The sequence below is a fragment of the Dendrobates tinctorius genome, unplaced genomic scaffold, assembly GCF_039654945.1.
Source record: "Dendrobates tinctorius isolate UK_male_01 unplaced genomic scaffold, ASM3965494v1 ptg000312l, whole genome shotgun sequence".
NCBI lineage: Eukaryota > Metazoa > Chordata > Amphibia > Anura > Dendrobatidae > Dendrobates > Dendrobates tinctorius.
In genome coordinates this window covers 5,074,258-5,090,187 of record NW_027361979.1, presented here as the reverse complement: position 1 = coordinate 5,090,187, position 15,930 = coordinate 5,074,258, and the positions used below count along the sequence as shown (strand labels likewise).

At 39.4% G+C, this 15,930-nt stretch overlaps 1 protein-coding gene across 2 annotated transcripts in view; it reads left to right on the top strand.

Annotated features, from left to right (window-relative positions):
• The window catches only part of KIF21B (kinesin family member 21B), a 461,259-nt gene that overhangs the window by 395,357 nt on the left and 49,972 nt on the right, over positions 1 to 15,930 (top strand). For both annotated transcript variants that reach the window (XM_073561060.1, XM_073561059.1), the window contains exons 30-31: positions 3,307 to 3,487; positions 7,159 to 7,320. In XM_073561060.1, the coding sequence (XP_073417161.1) occupies positions 3,307 to 3,487; positions 7,159 to 7,320 (343 nt within the window). The remainder of the gene's footprint in view (positions 1 to 3,306; positions 3,488 to 7,158; positions 7,321 to 15,930) is intronic.

Below are 15,930 nucleotides of genomic sequence, written 5' to 3'. Positions count from 1 at the left end.
GCCCACGGAAAGTAATGTGATATTCAAACAAATAATTAACTTAAAATACAAATATATGTTGCATAACATTGGTGAATGAAGTGGTGCTATTAGTCATATTTAATATTTTGTGTGACTTCCATGAGCTTGAAGGACTGCATCCATGCGGTTCAACAATGATTCATACAATTTATTAATAAAGTCATCAGGAATAGCAAAGAATGCAGTCTTACATGCCTCCCAGAGTTCATCTAGATTCTTTGGTTTTGTCTTCCAAGCTTCCTCTTTTATCCTACCCCAAACTTGCTCAATGATGTTCATGTCTGATGTCTGGGCTGGCCAGTCATTGAGCACCTTGATCTTTTTTGCCTGGAGGAACTTTGTTGTAGAGATGGATGTATGAGATGGAGCACCATCCTGCTGCAGAATTTGACCCCTTTTATGATTTGGAATATAAGAGGTAGCTAATACTTCTTGATATTTTAGGCTATTGATATTGCCTTCCACCTTGCAAATGTTTCGCACACCCCCATACTGAATGTAACCCCAGACCATGATCTTTCCACCACCAAATGTAACTGTTTTCTGGATGTATTTTGGATCCATACGGGCTCCAGTAGGTCTTCTGCAGTATTTGCAGCGACTGTGGTGTAATTCTACTGAAGATTCATCAGAGAAATCCACCTTCTGGCATTTTTCCAGCGTCCATCTGTTTAGCAGGCTGTGAGACTTTGCAAATGCCACACGGTTTTTTATTTGCTTTTTGTTTGGTGCTGACTTCTGGGCACTGATTCAACTAAGGAGGCCATTTCGAAACAGAATCCTACAAACTGTTCTAGTTGACACAGGGACTTGAGGTGACCAGGCCTGTTGGAGCTCTGCTGCAGTGGAAGAGGGGCTTGCTTTGGATTTTCTAACCAACAAACATTCCTCCTGAGCAGTTGTCTTGCAGGGTCTGCTGGACCTGGGCTTGTCAAACACATCTCCAGTCTCTTCATATCTTTTTTTTATTCTTTGTACTTGACGCTGAGACACATTAAAGGTGCCAGCCACCTCTGCAGTGGATCTGGTGTTCAGCCTCTTCTTAATCCAGGCTTTGGCCACAGGGTGGATTTTTGGCATGTTGTCAGAGCTCAAGTTGCAGCTCAAGTGAAGGTCTGGGGTGCTGGGTTTCATTTTATACACACCCACTAATTAACCGATCATTTAGTGAGCACAGGTGAGGATGTAAACATGGATTAGGTGCATTATATGACCAGGCGACAAAACTTTTGTCTTGCCAAAATCTGACCATTCTGTGTCCATTAAATGATCAATATTTCTGCATTGATGCCAATTTATTTTCTTAACCTAAACCACATTTCGGAGGGTTTCAGCTTTCAAAAGAATAATTTATACAACCAATGGATGAATTTAACGTCAGGTTGTAAGCTTTTATTTGCATAATATGGATAAGCGACGCATAACTTCTGTCAGGGAGTGTATGTGTAGTGTGTATGGTTCCCAAATTGGAGTATTAAAACAGGCATGCAAAAAGTGAAGTGTGTGTTTAATGTTTTACAATTTTTATCTTTGTTATTGTAAAATAGTATTATCCTTATAAAATACAGAACATTTGCTTAGTTTTGTGTTCTGCCAGCCTCGGCTGGGGCTCTGCTGAATTTCCATTTTTGTCCCTGATCGGTTAAATCTCTTTTGCTCTGTCTTCAGAATATATCGGAGTGCTGATATAGGGATTTTGAAGTCTAGTGACTTCAGGGCCGTTTTTCCTATCAGACGTGTTGGGACATTTTTGGTAGGGTTTTTGCGGATTGCAGCCAGCATCTTTTCTGTCCTTTCCTATCTAGTTAGTTGGGCCCCATCGTTTGCGCTGCCTGTCTTTCTGTCTGTGTTTGTGTTGTCATCTGTTTTATAAAATACAGAACATAACCAAGAATGCTACACTGGTTGGCAGGAATACGTATGGAATGGGACTTGCGGAATAGACAGCTAATTTTGTGGCATGTATTCTAGTTCAGTTGTAAAATTGTACTAGTAAAAGTTATTTAAAAAAATTACCTTTTTAAAAAGATATTTTTCTGTTTAATCCACCCCCCACCTGTTTCACTAATATTCCATAACCCTAAAAAACAGTCACTACATAGGGAATAAACGGAAAATATTTTGCTCCAACAGCAGCACTGTTATTGTGGAGTGTAGACGTAAATGAAAGTAGTAAAACACTGGAGAAACCAAAAATAATTCCTGGCACGCCTGGCGGTTTATGTGTAATATTCAGGTGCACATATACAGTACACTGTTACCACCAACATACAAAACCCAGAGTAAAAACATAATGAGCATGCACACCGCAGCAAGTAACAAGCATCAACACATGCAAAGAACATAGGGCACTTAGCTAACACCCTTAGTGAAACACTTGGCAAAATGTTATCCTTTTTTAGTATTTTTTGTATTTTTCATAATTATCCCCCAAATTGAACATAACCCTAAAATGCTACTTTGTTACATAGTTACAAATAGAGGGTTTTTTTTACCCCTTACTGACATCCACCATAAAGGTACATCACAAGTCGGGAGTGGGTGTATGGCGCAGGCTTATGAGCTGAGCTCGTCTCATACCTGGCAGATATAGGCTGTGCCATGGTATGCTTCTAAGGCTACTTTCACACATCAGTTTTTTGCCGTCAGGAAGGATCCGGCTTTTTTTAGAAAAAACGGATCCGGCATAAATTTTGGAGAACTGTAGAAACGGATCCGTTTTTTTGCTGGATCCGTCTCTGTTCCTGGAGGCTGGCCAATTGGATCTGAGCATGCGCAGACTTAAAAAAACCGGATCCGGTGGCTGGATCCGTCTTTTTCTGGATCCGGCGCATTCCGGCGCCCATAGACTTTCATTGTAGCAAAAAGCTGAAGCGCCGGATCCGGCGCTTCCGGCTTTTTCGCCGGAGACAAAAAACGTTACAGTAGCCGTTTTTTCCAGACGCCGGAATGAGACAAGTTGCCGTATCCGGCAAAAAACGGATGAAACGCAATGCCATCCGGCACGATCCGGCGCTAATGCAAGTCAATGGGGAAAAACCGGATCCGGCATTGCATTTTGCCGGATCCGGTTTTACAAAAAAAAGCCGGATCGCGCCTGAAGGCAAAAAACTGATGTGTGAAAGAGGCCTTAGAGATGTAGATGGAAGCACTGCATTACAGAGCGATTTCTGTTCATAAAAATGACCTATTGCAATCAACTCTGTTATTTTTTCTTTATGTCTTATAATATTAGTAATACAAAGCTTTTTGATATCTCTTGTCTGCATTACTGTTTTTTTTTAGATCGTACCTGCAAGCTATGGAACCTGGTGACAGGCCAAGAGATTAGCTCTCTCCGAGGTCATCCTCACAATGTGGTATCTGTGAAACACTGTTCAAACTCTGGATTAGTGCTCACTGCATCTGCTTCATGTGTACGTGTATGGGACATTCGTGACCCTGCACGTTGTGTGCGGACATTGATGTGAGTTGTGCAAAATTAATTTACTTGAAAAATGTTACTTATTACCTTATATACTATCCAAGCATACAGTAATGGCTGATTTATGGCAACTTGGAGACCATTAGATCTCTGGCAAAAATTAAGAGACCACTTTCAAATGTTCAGTTTGTCTGATTTTTCTCTTTATACGTATATTTTTGAGTAAAATGTAAATTGTTCTTTTAGTCTATAAACTTCTGACAAAATGTCTCCGAATTTCCAAGCAATAGATTTTGTATTTTTTTTCTGACAAAGAAAAATGTTCAAAATTTAAAAAAAAACAGTGCTTTCAGACGTCAAATAATGCAAAGAAAACAAGTTCATAATCATTTAAAAACAACAATACTAATGTTTTAACTCAGAAAGAGTTCAGAAATCAATATTTGTGGAATAACCATGATTTTTAAAAACCATCCCCACATGTATTCAGCCTGTCCAGCAGCCACAAATCATGCAGCTGCTTCGACACAAACTAAATCTCCAAGCACATCAAAATACTCAGAGGACACCCAAACATGCTCGGGAAAATCCGAGCAATGAGTATACTCGCTCATCACTATTAATGACCAAATATTTATTTTTCACCATAATTTGCAAAATAAATCTTGCCAAATCAGACAAGGTGATTTTCTGAATTAGTTTTCTCATTTTGACTCTAATAGTTGTGGTCTACCTATGATGCCAATTACAGGCCTCTCTCATCTTTTTAAGCGGGAGAACTTGCACAATTGCTGGCTAACTAAATACTTCTTGTCCCCACTGTACAAAATATTGATATTAAAAAGATACAACTCTTGCTACAGAAAACAAGCCTTCATTTGGCTATGTAGTTTGAATATTAAAATTACTCTTGGAAGATGGGGATGAATAGATTGAAAAGTAAAAAAATATTGTTAGGAAAGGTTTGGAAACATTAAAGGGAATCTGTCACCCCTTTTTTCGAATATGAGCTGCCGGCACCGACATCAGGGGCTTATCTACAGCATTCTGTAATGTTGTAGATAAGCCCCCGATGTAACCTGAGAGATAAGAAAAAAGAGTTAGATTATACTCATCGGGGGGGCAGTCCGGTATGATGGGTGTCACGGTCCGGTCCCACATCTCCCATCTTTATACGATGCCGTCCTCTTCTTTCCTTCCTGTCGTGGCTCCGGCGCAGGTGCACAGAGCAGAATACTGCAGGACCTCTCCCAACGCCTGCGCACTGCTCTGCCCTCAACAGGGCAGAGAAGTGCACCGGAGCCATGACAGGAAGGAAAGACGAGGACGGCATTGTATAAAGATGGGAGGCGCCGGACCGGACTGTGACACCCATTGGACCGGACCGCCCCCCCCCCCCGGTGAGTATAAACTAACACTTTTTTCTTATCTTTCAGGTTACATCAGGGGCTTATCTACAGCATTACAGAATGCTGTAGATAAGCCCCTGATGTCGGTGCCAGCAGCTCATATTCGAAAAAAGCGTTGACAGATTCCCTTTAATGGATTTTCACAGGTAAATGCAGTACAGAAGAAGGAATTTCTTTAACGTCTATACATTAACCCCTCACCCCATTTCATCCAAAGTCGAATTGTCTGTTTTTTTTTCTTCTTATATAATGTTTGCCCCTAGCAAGCTGGAGATCCTTTGAGCCACCATCATAGGAATATGATTCCAAAAACTTACTAAAATTTTTAGGCTCACCTGGTATGGATTCATTTAGCCATAGCTCAGGGTGGACAAATAGACAAAGCATATTGGCACAGCAGGTTGGAAAGCTTGTAGAACAGTAAGGACCTGGACAGCAGCTATGTTGGATGGCAAACAAACACAGGACATAACAGAAGCAGCAGAACTAAGAGGACTGATGAAGCAGAATATGGCAGGTCTGATGCAGCACATAGATGTTGGTAGAAGAAGCCACAGCAGATAATAACTTAATATGATCAGTGTACAATAACATTAAGTGATGTTTACAGCAAATGACAGGGTTTACCAGAAGTTAACAGGTAGGGAGTTAACCAGCAGGTGTTAGGGTTTATAGAGATCATAGAAGTTAGTAAAGATAAATGTAGTGTAGTTACTAGTTTCTAAATATCAGTTCATAATAACCACAGTGCTACGATATTGGGTAGAGATGAAATAAAAGCTCATCACCTAATGCAAATGAGAGACAAGGCGAACAGAGTCCTTATCGTCTAAGTGATCAGTCCACTAGAAGATCCTTAATAAATCAGCCGGCATCCTCATAAACGTCACAGTTCAGATGAAATAATGTGGATAAATCCAAGTGCAAGATACCTATGCTGAAAAGACAATAGACCCCTAAAAAATGACTTTTATTGATATATTAAAAGCATGTAGGACTCATAATTGAATACATATATTTAAAGAACAAAGACTTGCAGGATGTTTAGGTAAATATGGTCGGGTTAGTCTCACTCTGCCAGACAGTGACACAATTGGACCAGTCAAGTCCCTAGTTGTTCCTTTTGCTCACCATACCTGGCAGCAGAGATTAGCACCCTAATATATTGCAAAATGGCTGCCCCGCTCAACGACGGTGTCCCTAGTACACACCTTATCTAAATTTCAATAGACACAGATAGCAAAAGAATGAAAAAAGTAAACATGTGTATCTCAGCAGAAGATTACAGACAACATAATTGATAAAGCAAACTGTATGTCATTCCTTGGAGCTGTCACTTTATCAATATTGTAATCCCCAAGAGACAAAAAAAATAATAATCACAATATTTTAGGGGGCTATATACAAATTACACAGCTGCCACAGTATCAATATTTCAAGCTATATTGCTCCAGGATATCTCCCTCTCTCTAGGTCCAATCCCCAGGGGACACAAAACCATCAGTCTTAGCAATCATATTTACAATTTTGGAGAATTTGGAGACACCCATTTCTATAGACCAACTAAACTGAATGAACAGTAAAAATTGTGTTTGTATATATATATATATATATATGCTGAGCACCGCATGCTCCTTCTTTTTACACAGCCTCTTCCTGCACCTTATGCTCCTCCTTTATACACAGCATTTTTCTGCAGCACAGATTTTACACTCAGCTTTATATATATATAGATAGCTAACCACACTTACTTACAATGCCCGTGCAACGCCGGGCGCTTCAGCTAGTTTATTTAACATATAAAATTAGTTAAAAATAGTGCTTTAAATAATAAAAACAAATGCTTGGAGCAATCCTCTTCGTGGCAAATGTAGAGTCTGCAGCCTGAGCCAGCATTTCGCTCTACAAATGTCAGCTTGCTTTCAGTCTAGTGGTTCTATATTATATTCAATTCTTATCGACATAGGTTGTCGGTCAGTTTTATCCTCTCTGTCTCACTTAAACCATGATATTTATGAGGATACCAGCTTCTCTGTTACAGATTTTCTAATGGACTGATTATTCAGATGAGAAGGATTCTGTTCACATATTTCTCATTTCATCTCTACCTTCGCCTCCCTTTGGGCTTCTGTTTCGCTACTGCATTTTATTTCTCCTGGCTATTCTGATCGTTTTTGTTATTAGTTTTTTTCTATATTGAATTTCTCTTTACTTTCCTTGCTACTGTAGTTCTTATAAGCTCTTAATAAAAATTAGAGGACAAAAAAGAAAAATTAATAGTAATCACTTTGTGCCATTCAACAGGTCTTCAGGTCAGGTGGTCTCTGGAGATCCATGTTCAGGCTTAAGTCTCCGTTCTGTTAGCAGTCAGGCTGAGCTACAAATTAATCAGATCGCTCTGAATCCTGGGGGGACGACATTATATGTAGCAGCTGGAAATGTAGTGAGAGCTTGGGACCTGGGAAGGTAAGTCTACTCTGTAACATTTATTGTTTTGTAATGAATAGAAAGCCTACTTGTACATTAATTGCTTTCCAAAGTCTATTGCTAATATAAATTTATACTTTTTGTGCTGTACAATTGTTTTATTAAAGTGCACATGATCAAACTTTGATTGAGAAGCTGATATACATTATTTTAAGCATTTAGCAGTGGAGCCAATTTTGACTATAATATGACGGAGCCCGAATTTTTCAAATCTGACGTGTGTGGAAATTATTGGTAGTAACAACTGCGGCAATACGCTTAAAGATAATCAAGTAATTTTGTGACAAATTGTACTTTTTTTTAGCAGTAGATTTAGGTTGATATGTTTTGCGGTTTTTATGAACATTTTTGAAATTCGATGAAAATGTAGAAAAATTAGCAATTTTCAAACTCTGAATGCTTATATCTTTAAACCAGATTGTATAGTTAATAAATACTATTTCACATATGTCTACTGTACATCAGTTTCCATTTTTTAAATGTTCTTTTATTTTGTAAATGTGTTAGAAGGGTTAAAATTTAGCATCAGTTTTTAATTTTTTTCAAAGGAATTTATAAATCCTATTTTGTATGCATCTATTTAGTGTCACGGTCACGTGTGTCTGGACCCAGCGAGTACCGCAAGGCGAACCCATGTGACACACGTGACCTTGGATACACCACCTCCAGTGGGGCGAATTTAAATAATAAACACATGCAGCTGGATACACCGCCTCCAACTGGCGAATTTAGACATTACACGTATATACAAGTCTGGAAACCCCGCCTCCAGTAAGGCAAATTTAAACAATAAGGGAAACCTGGGAAACATTAGCAATGGTGGGCCCTGCGATAAGGAATAGGGAAGTGGAGACCTCCTGAGCTCCCCTGAGCCAGTGTCCCTGCACTCCTAACGTTCGCTATGCCGGTTCCGCACCGGGCGCGCAACAGGAACCTAAAAACCCTAGCTCGCCCTGACCTAAACCCTCCCTAGGGAATTGGTAGGTGCGGAAACTAATCCCACCACTGCACTAAAACACACATGAGGAAAGATGACAAAACAGGGGAAACGCCACTTAGCTTTGCTATGTTGCGTACGCTCCTAGCAACAGAGACCACCACCTGCGTGTATCTTCTCCACCCGGACCCATCACCATAACTGGATCCTTCACCATAGTGCAGCCTTGGAGCAGAGTCCACCACCAATTGCAGAAGTCCATTAGCAGAGTCCCAAAGATGAGTTCAGCTCCTGCCCAAAAAGTCAAGCATGCTTGAGTCCAGCTCTCAGCAAACAAGTCCCGCATGCTGAGTGCAACTCTCTCCATAGTCGCCACTCCACCAAACCATGCAAGCACTTCCTGCCGACACCATAAACTGTGACTCCACCACGCTATGCCAGCCCTTCTTGCAGACCACATCGCTGCCACTCGTCCCCTCTGGCTGGGCTGCGCAGGACTCATGTTCAGCTCCTTCCTCACCCCAGGCTTCCTTGCCAAATGAACACACAATATAACCAACAGTGATCAAACACACCTGGCACTCTTTTATAGAGCCTAACACCTGTTTTATAATTAAGTGCACATTAAACCAAAGAAACTAAAGTGCACTACCGCTCACCACCACCAGGGCAACTTAGAATGAACGACACCACGTGTAATAATTTTAATGGCCTCCGGGGGGCAATCACACCACTTTGGCACCAAGCCAAAGGGAAAAATAACTCATTTTGTACATTTAACCTGTCAGATCCACACTGGATCATGACATTTAGTTTTTAATTGACTTTGAGGAGACTGTATATTGAAAAATCCAAAAGAGTGATACTATTTTTTTAAAAAATGCAAGTTATTAAAAACTGCTGTCAGCAAATTTGTTAACTCTTCAGATGCTATGCGGGTAAAAGGGCAGAGTTGAATGAAAAAATTTAAAGTTATTTTTTTCCACTTAATTTTGCATTAGCCACAGATATTAAATTTTCATAAAGGGTAACAGGAAAAAATTGACCCAAAAATGTATTAAACACTTTCCCCTAAATTTGACAATATCAAATATATGGTCAAAAACTGCTCTTTGGACAGATGGTATGGCTTAGAAGGGAAAGAATTCTATTCGGTGTCAGGGACCTGAATATTAGTCAGGACTTTCTTAATCTCACAAATCCCTGATATCAGAGGCCGTGAAGGTCACAAGTACCATCCTATTTGATCTTTGGAGCAAACAGCTCTCTGCTGCCTCCTATCGTCCAGACAATTACACAATTGGAGGATGATAAACGAGAAGGACGCAGGCTGTTCGCACCACTAGGCGTGGCTATTGGAAAATTAGTGCTGAGCGTGCAATACACTTTCAGATTCCAACATGTGGAATATGTAATGATCACGTGTGACTGGACACAGCGCCTCCAGCAGGGCGAATTTATGACACACGTGATCCTGGATACAGCGCCTCCAGCAGGGCGAATTTAAACAATAATGGGACGTGCAGCCGGATATACCTCCTCCAGCTGGCGAATTTAAGAAATACACGTAAAACTGGATACCCCGCCTCCAGCTGGCAAATTTAAATAATAAGGGTAAACACAGGGAACAATTACAGTGGTGGGCCCTGCGATAGGGAATGGGGGACGTGGAGACCTCCTAAGCTCCCCTGAGCCAGTGTCCCTGCTCTCCTCACATTCCCTATACAGGCTCCTCACCTGTCGCCGCACGCGTGCCTTAATACCCTAGCAAGCCCTAAACCTAAACCCTAACTAGGGAATAGGTCGGTGCGGAGACTAATCCCACCACTGCACTAGAACACACATAAGGAAAGTCACAAACAGGGGAAAAAGAAAACTTAGCTCTCTCTGTGCTAAAGCTCCAGCACAGAGTCCAGCGACCGACTGCAGCCTTTCTTCTGAATAGCTGCCAAGAACTCCCTTCTGTGACTCCTTCCACACCAGGACTCAGATTGAGCCGAGCACTCTCTTCAGCTCCTTCCACCACCAAGGTTGGTTGCAAATGAACAACTAACACCAACAGTGATTGAAAACCCCTGGCTGTCCTTTATAGAGCCTAACACCTGTCATGTAATTAACGTGCACATTAACCTAAAACTAAAGCTAAGGTGTGATACCACTCACCACCACCGGGGACAGTCAAGACACCAGAACCTGACAAAGTAAAAAAAAGTTCACTTTGTCAATTTAATACCGCCAGATCCAACACTGGATCATGACAGAATATGTGTAAACACCCCGATACGTTCACAGCCAACTCTGACAACCCCAGACTATTCGCCGTCACCACTAATCTGTTTCGGTCAATTAGAGACTGTTAACGTTAGCTATGGCTTCAAGGCGTAGTTTACAGAACAGAAGGAACAGAACTATTACATTTTATATTTAATCCAAACGGAGACAGTGTTTGTGAAAAATATACAAAAGATTTTACAAAGGGGACAAAACAATACAGCATAAACAGTTATATAAAATGAAAGGGATTAATAGAAGAACTTACTACACAGACAGCAGAGGCGATTCAGTTTAGCCAAAGGAGAGCGCTTCAGTTGGTCTATCGGTAAACAGGGTTCCTACATACATGAAAACGTAACTCTCTTATATGAACACTGATCATAATTGGGATTGATCTTTTATCAGACACTGAGTCCCACCCACACACCCCTCTGCGATGACCTCACAAGGTTCCGGTTGTGGGTCAGACTCAGCCCTTCATAATTTTAGGAAATCCCAATTTGTGTAATAACTCCTCATAAGGTGTTTGCAGAAGTTTGTGACCGATGTCATCTTTTCTATCAGGATTTTAGCTACACTTAGAAACCAAACATGGCCTACCTATTGGTGGCTATATGGCCCCTATGGATTTGAGGCCTTTTGGTGGGGGTTATGATTATGAGAAAATATATGTATGATTGCCTAGTTATCCCGGTTCCAACAAGGTACGACTCATTAATATTAAAAGTATAGAAAATCCAATATTCCATATTTTCTCCCGGAGTCATACTATCTGCCCTATAAATTGTATTGTCACAGTGGCTAGTTGTACAGGGTGTCAGAGGTTCTTTGATCATCTTCAGACCCTAATAACCTTTTCCTGTCCCTCTCTCTGGGCATAATAGACTTTCTTTGACGCTACCTTGACATAAAGAGAAATTCTTGCATTTGAATTAATCTGCTTCACCAAGCTGTGTCACTGCCATTTTGCATAAAGACAGGTGTGATTGCTAGCTCACAACTCCTCATGACAAATGGTTGATGAAAGAAAAAAAGGAGGCGTGCATGAGGGACATCAAGGATTTTTAATATGTTCTATGACATTCGGTTTGTGGAGCATAAATTTAACTAGAATCTAAATAGCGGACTATATCCTGAATTTACAGGGCCCTGAGGCACCAAAACAATAGAAACCCCCACAAGTGACCCCATTTTGGAAACTGAACTCCTCAAGGAACTTATACATGTGTGTTTAGTACCTATTTAGTAACCATTGATGCCTCACAGACCTTTATAACATTTGGACATGAATGTGAAAAAATACATTTTTTTTCCACTGACGTGTTTTAGCACCAAATTTGAAATTTTTACTAGGGGTGACAGGAAAAAAATTGACCACATATTTTCTTACACAATTTCTTCCAAATGCAAAGATCTCCAATACATAGTCAAAAGTTAATGTTTGGGCACGCTATTAATTTTTTGTAGCGCAAATGTGACTGGAATAGATTGTGTATGCCTTGTCGCATTTGCAGAGACCCAGAAATGCTAGAACCGCAGATACCTCTCACAAGTGACTTCATTTTGGAAGCTAAACCCCTTAAGAAATTTATCTAGATATGTGTTGAGCATTTTGATCCCACAAGTATTTCATAGAACTTTATAAATTTGGGATATGAAAACAAAAAGATCATTTTTTTCTAGAAAAATGTCCCAAGTTTATAGCCCAAAGTCCTAGTTTTTTAGTTTTCACAAGGAGAAAATAGACCCGACAATGTATAATTTCTCCAGCATGAGGTGAGAACCTATTTGTTGTCTAAAACTAATCTTTGGCACCTGACAGGACTCGGAAATGAAAAAATTGCTATTTGATTTTTGGAGCACAAATAGCACAAATTTAGCTGGGATCTACTTTAAAAGTTATGCTGCATTTGCAGAGGCCCTGACATGTCAAAATAGCAGAAATCCCCAACTGATCACATTTTTAAAAATTAAATCCATCATGAAATTCAAATAGGGTTGTGTTGTGCATTTTTAACTCACAACAGCGTCATAGAACTTTATAATATTTAGATGTCAGGATGAAAAATAATTCTTTTTTCCAGGAAAGGATGTTTTAGCACCAAATTTGTTATTTTCACAAGGGATAATAGGAGAAAATAATCCATATATTTTGTTATGCAATTTCAAATGAATGTGTCTTCATATGTGGTCAAAACTCAATGTTTGGGCACATGGCAGGGCTCAGAAAACAAAGCGTACTATTTGATTTTTGAAATGCAAATTTGGACAACATGTAACATTAGCAGAGCCCCTGAGGTGTCAAAAAACCTAAAACGCCCAAAAATATTTCCAAAAAATTGCTTCATTTTGCATCATCATATTCTGAAAGGTGTAACATTTTTTATTATTTTCACCAACAGCCATGTGAGGGCTTGTTTCTTGCAAAACGAGTTGATGTTTTCATTGATACCTTTTTGTTTTTACATACAACTTTTTATTCTATTTTTATGTGTCAGTATGATGACAAAGATACATTTTTGGCATGTTCACAACACAGAATAAATAACTTGGCAGTTTTAAGCTGCTTGCCCACTATCAGGATTACTAGCGTTCTGGACACAATGTATTTTTGCTGCTTCCAAAACACTGTGTTTAATAGTACAAGCACAGTGGATGGGATTATTAGAAATCTCATGCCCACTGTGCTTTTTTGTGTTACATAAAATCACCTGCCACACAGGTTTCAGAGCTGCAGCATGTCAGTTTCTCTTGCAGGAATGCTCAGTCTTCTGTGTGGAATTTCCCCAAAGACTTGCATTCGATGCAGTAAATCCACAATTTACAAGAAAGCACATTCATTGTAAGTGCATTTACCCAGGTGTTATTAGCCTTGCTTAACCTAATAAATAAATAATAAAAAAAATTACATGGGTTCCCCCTTATTTTTGATAACCAGCCAAGGTAAAGCAGACATCTGTGAGCTTATATTATCAGGCTGGGAAGGTCCTTTATTGGTCCTATCCCAGCTTATAAATATGGTAGTAAAACCAATTGGAACCAATGCCACAATGTGAGACAGACCAAACAGTTCAGGGATAAAATTGTGGAGAAGATTAAAGCAGGGTTAGGCTATAAAACAATAACCCAATCTCTGAATATCTCAAAGAGCGCTGTTCAATCGCCCAAAAATGGGAGTAGTATGGCACAAAAGCAAACCTACCAAGGCATGGCCATTCACCTAAACTGTCATCCCAAGCTAGGAGAGCACTAATTAGATAACAAGCCAATAGGTTCGTGATCACTCTGGAGGAGCTGCTGAGATCCACAGCTCAATTGGGAGAATCTGTCCACAGTACAACTATTAGTTGTATACTCCACAAATATGGCCTTTATAGCAAAATAGCAATAAGAAAGCCATTTTTTTTTAACGCAAGCCATAAGAAATCCCATTTACAGTTTGCAAAAAGCTATTTTGGGGACACAGCTATCATGTTTCTAGTAAACCCTGCCAAACTTTGGCCAAACAGTAATTTTCAATTACGTATGTGTTTTCACCTTGTTCAGGAGATATTGCGGATCAAATGGTGGGTCCGTATTTACTTATTACCTATCATGAAAATGAAAAATTTGCAGCAAATATAATTTTAGTCTTAATTGTCATTTTTTTTATTTCCACGGCCCAATGTTCTGATTTTATTTGAAGCTTGTGGGAGTTCAAAATACACTACACACGTATATGAAATCCTTGGGCCGTGCAGTTTCCAAAATAAAGTCACTTGATGGGGGGAGGTTCTTGCAATTCTAGAACATCAGCAAGCTCTGCTAATGGTGCCTACAATATACTAAAAAATCTGCTAATCAAAAGCCAAATGGTGTTCCATCCCTTCCAAGTCCCAGCATGTGCACAAACCATATTCTCCATTTAAGAGAAACTGCGTAACAAATTTTGGAGTCAATTTTATTTTATTACCTGTTGTGAAAATTACAAATTTGGGCAAAAACAAATTTTACTGTAAAAAATATACGGTAATTTTTCATTTTCAAATCCAGCTTTTTTAAATTTATGGAAAGAATTTGTGCATTCAAAATTCTCATTACGCACATAGATGAATTTCTTGAAGAGTGCAGTGTAAGAAAATGTGTGTGTGTGAGGTCTGCCGTTTTGGCACTTCAGGAGCTCTGGGAATGTCACACAGCGTCCAAAATCTGTTTCAGCCAAATTTGCTTTCCAAATAGCAAATAGAGCTTCCTCCCTTCTGAGACCTGTATTCAAACAATATTTTACTGTTAAGAATAGAAGTTTACATTTTTGCATTCCACTTTCATTAATTTCTGTGAAACACCTGAAAAGTTAACACATTTCCTGACAGCTTAGTTCTGAATATTTTGAAAGGAGACATTTTTAAAATGATATTTTTTTGGGGGGGCAAATATATAGACCACTTTAAATTACTTCGAAATTGAAGAGGTCCATAAAAAATAGGATTTGTACATTTCCTTGAAAAAATGAAAATTGCTGCTTAATTTTTACCCTTTTAGCACCCTAATAAAATAAAAGGAAGTTTGAAAACTGATGCTGATGTATAAGAAATGTTGAAAAGAGACTAAGCAGCACATACTAAAATAATTGGATCCGTAGAAGCGCTCTAACAGCACGAAACGGCCGTTGTCAGCCTATTCGCACTCTTTGTTGTCACTACCCGACTTGACATGGTATTCATGTGTCAATAAAGCAGCAATAATTCATCCCGACGAGTGCGACCTTTTTCTTCTTCAAGTAATTCAAGATTTGAGCACTACGAGGTCAAGCACCCGGGAACCACGGTGAATTCCTTCTGCCTGCCACACACAGCCAGCTTACGCACGGTAACAGCGGTCCCGTCCGCTTTCTCTCACATTGAACTAAAATAATTGGGTGCACAAATAGGAATCCAGTCCAATAAATTCAATAAAGGAATTTGGCACTCCAAAATGTGATGCAAATAAATTTAAGTCACAAAGTGTCCATAATGTTGCAAAAAACTAATTAACGTTTTGGCCCAGAGGCCTTCCTCAGAACTTCAGAAAGAAAATTGCAATAAATATATTTATATATGTAAAGCAACATTATTAAATGATAGTAGTTTACATAAAGCAACATAAATAAGAAAAAATCAACAGAAAAAATATCAGAACATTATATATCATTAGTAAAATATAAAAGAAATTGTTCAGCTCACCCTTTTGAGGACTTCATATGGTCCGTATGTGGAGCACAGGATTCCGTCTCTGCCAGACGTGGATGCAATGGAGTAGAAAGGTAGATAATCCTGCTCTCACAAAAAATCCGATAAAAATATTTTTTAATAGAAAATTCAATAAAAATGATATATATTGGTAGGCCTTGTTGTGCAAAG